We start from the raw sequence: 3450 nt of genomic DNA on the forward strand, positions 1-3450 counted from the left end.
CCGAGTACAGGGGCACGATCACTTCCCTACTCCTGCTGGCCACACTATTCCTGGTACAAGCCAGGATGCCAGTGACCTTCTTGGCCACCTGGGCACACTGCTGGCTCATATTCAGCCGGCTGTCAACCAGTACCCCCAGGTCTTTTTCCACCAGGCAGCTTTGCCTGTAGCACTGCATGGGGTTGTTGTGACCAAAGTGCAGGACCCAGCACTTGGCCTTGTTGAACCTCATACAGTTGGCCTCGGCCCATCAATCGAGAAAATTAACTCCATCCCAGCAGAAACCAGGACAATTGCTTTGACTTTTAATAAAGGACAGAAGATTTCTGCAGTGATGGTGGGAGAGCAAATAGCTTTCTGTCATCTTAGCAACTTACTATGTTTGAGCAAATTCCAGGGATGGGAGGGCTGCTTCGCTGTTGAAGAGCTGTTTATTTTGGCTTATCCTGTCTCTTGAAACCAAACCCTTGTGCTGCAGCCTGAAACCAGTGACACAGTCCCTTCCAGTTGTTGAGAGGCAGGCCTTGCTGCGTCTACCTCCCTGCTCTGCCAGCTTATCAGCCCCCTCAGTTGGTGACCCTTCTTCTACCTCAGCAGATTATCCGCTTCTGCTGTGTTTTTGATGAAGTTAGCTTATAGGTTCAAAGTATATAATGCTGAGATGCAGCAGAAAGAAGGAGGGGCAAAGGGGAATGGGACAGCAGCGATGAGTTATTAGGTCAGCTCAACTACCTTTGTGTTATGGAACTGCAGTCTACGTTCTTGCTTCTGGATATGTATTTGACCTAAGTCTTCAGGTGAGAGTAATTGCTACGTTCTTCGGTTTTTTTGATTTATTTCAGACATCAAGGACTTGAGTTTCAAAAAGCCCTGAAAACAAAGCTGCTTAAAAATACCTCCAGTTGAGTCAGAAACCAGACAAAACAGGCCCAGAACTGTGTTGATTTTGAAAATGTAGGCTTCGAAATTTATTTTATTAATTTCAGTCCTGGTTGGTTATGTTATTCTGGGGCTGTAGGAAGGGAGTTGTGTTGTAAACAAAGTTAAGCATGAAAATGCACTTTTTTCTCTTGTTGTTTCTAGCCTGAAGAATTTGCAGAACAGCCAGAAGATCCATTACCACCTCCGCCGCCGCCGCCGCCGCCGCCACCACCACCACCGCCTCCGCCACCAGCAGCCCCAGTACTACCGCCATCTCCATCAACTCCTTCCTTTCATTTGTCTCAGATAGATGCCAGATTTGTAGATCCTAGTATTGGATTATTGATGCCTCCGCTCCAGACCCCTAGCAATCTTGCTGTTTTTTGTGACCACAACTATACCGTAGAGGATACAGTTCATCAGCGAAAAAGAATTCAGCAGCTGGAGGAACAAGTTGAAAAACTGCGGAAGAAGCTCAAGACAGCGCAACAGCGATGCCGGCGTCAAGAAAGACAAATTGAAAAACTGAGAGAGATCGTTCAGTTTCAGAAAGAAAAGGACATATTGGCAGGAAAAGGCTATGTGATTCTGCCCAATGACTATTTTGAAGTTGTAGAAGTACCTGCCTAGAAGTCACAAACACCAGTTTTCACTTTGCTAGGCCAAGAAATTTAGTTTAAAAACTAAATGCTCTCTAATTCTGTGTGTGAGACTCTCCGGAATTCTAAAACAGTAAATAAGCAGTCACACAAATAAGATCACATTTTTTCTTCATTGCCATTTCGGTTTGATACCCTTTTAATACATTGAAAATGCAAGCATCTCAGAATTAGAATATGCATTTAGTTTACAAAACCTGAATTGCTTTACAAAAGGAAAGGATGCAAGGTTTAATACATTTAAAATCAATTTTTTACAATGGCTGTCTTATGCTGACAGGGGATGGGGAACTGAATCTGGCTGAGAGTGAAGCTGAGGTTGTTGTACACTTAGTGCAAAACTTTGTTAAGGCATTTAACGTTCGCTTTGGTGATCCCCAGGAAGTAGTTTTCACTGATTTCAGGAGGAGCAGATTTAGGCCAGCTAAGAACGCCTGCAAGTGCTGCAGAAAGGTAGAGAAAAATAAGATACACATTTCAGCCTGGGAAAACTTCCAACCTCAGTTTGCTATGCCTTCAAAGCACTGCAAAAAGTCTAATTCCTGGATCCCTTTGTTTTGAAGGCACTTAAAAATACTCCTGAAGTGCAGTGCTGCACTGAACATACACGTTATGGGACTGTTGGCAGGGTCAAGAAGGCAGCGGGCTGTTTAGGGCGACTGCTTTTGAGAAGTACCCTGGTAACATACAGTCCCCAATATGTTGGAGCGTGGTGTTCCCATAGGCGCTGTAACGGGTAGAATGTTGTCCTTGTCTTTGAATTTGTTGATGTTAACCCACATCTCAACCATGTGTAGCTTCAGGAAATGAAGAAATTTTGAAGTTTTTTTACTTTACTTCTCCAGGGTGTCATGCATTTGTGACTTTTCAGTGCCGTATACTGTGATTTTCTTTTTTTTGTTTGTTTGTTTTGTTTTGTTTGGTTTGTTTTTTTGGTTTGTTTGGGGTTTTTTCTTCCTGAAAGGTATCCACCAAAGGGCAGTTACGGAATTAGACTTTGGGAGTTGCTTGGTGCTAGACTGGTTTTTAATATCTCAAATGCTGCTGCCTCTCCTTCAGCCTTATTAAGACTCTTTCTAAACATGAATTTAGCATGACAAAGTAGTGCAGTGGTTTGCACTTACTCTCTAATCATTTGTTTAGTCAATGAACTCATTCAAAATCCAAGAAAATGGCATCATGCTAACCTTATTGTAGCCTTCACAGCTGAGATTCCCGCACATACTAGATGTGAAGAAAATTACTTTTCTCAGTCCATGTCAAACTTGTGTGTAGTGTGGATTCTAGCTCTGATGTTAATCAAGCTCTGTTCTTGATGGCTCTAAAAGCTTCCCTTAACATCCTGTTAGCATGACATTTTGAAATGTTTTGAACCAGTCTTGATACTTCTGACCTCACTCATGCCATGCATCTATTTTCCCTACCATTTCATATACTTAAGATGAACAAAAATGCTGATGCATCCTTTTGTGTACATTTATTATACCTGATTAAAAATACAAAGCAAACGGTGTGTTAGATTTTTAACTGCTCGCTCTCCTCTTTTCCCAGGACTTTGCCAAAACTTGCTTGACATTTTGGTTTTTTTTTTTTGTTTTTTTTTTTTTTTCCTAAAGTAGCTCCCCGGTTTAGATGCTGAGTTTTTCTCACAGTGTTACCAAGTCTTGTTGCTGTTGCGCTCTATACTTAAAATAAACTTAAAAATGCTCAAATGCAAAAAGTGGCAAGGAAAAGACGTTTAAAACGACTGTTGCTATGCTGTTGGCGTGTGTGGCCAGATAGCAGATTGTTTCTGTTTTCTCTGCAGAATACCCTCTCTCTCTTCTTACTCTCCGGGGATTTGAAGTGTGACTTGCTGTGGCACAGTGGG

The 3450-nt window shown here is 42.2% G+C and overlaps 1 protein-coding gene across 1 annotated transcript in view; it reads left to right on the forward strand.

Moving 5' to 3' along the window:
- The window catches only part of THAP1 (THAP domain containing 1), a gene marked incomplete at its 5' end in the record, with an annotated part of 6350 nt that extends 3202 nt beyond the window's left edge, over window positions 1-3148 (forward strand). The window contains one exon of the mRNA XM_035894417.1: window positions 1084-3148. Coding sequence (XP_035750310.1) covers window positions 1084-1551 — 468 coding nt within the window. The remainder of the gene's footprint in view (window positions 1-1083) is intronic.
- Between the last annotated feature and the right edge of the window lie 302 nt (window positions 3149-3450).

Source organism: Egretta garzetta, unplaced genomic scaffold, assembly GCF_000687185.1.
Source record: "Egretta garzetta isolate BGI_Z169 unplaced genomic scaffold, ASM68718v1 scaffold585, whole genome shotgun sequence".
NCBI classification, from domain to species: Eukaryota; Metazoa; Chordata; class Aves; order Pelecaniformes; family Ardeidae; genus Egretta; species Egretta garzetta.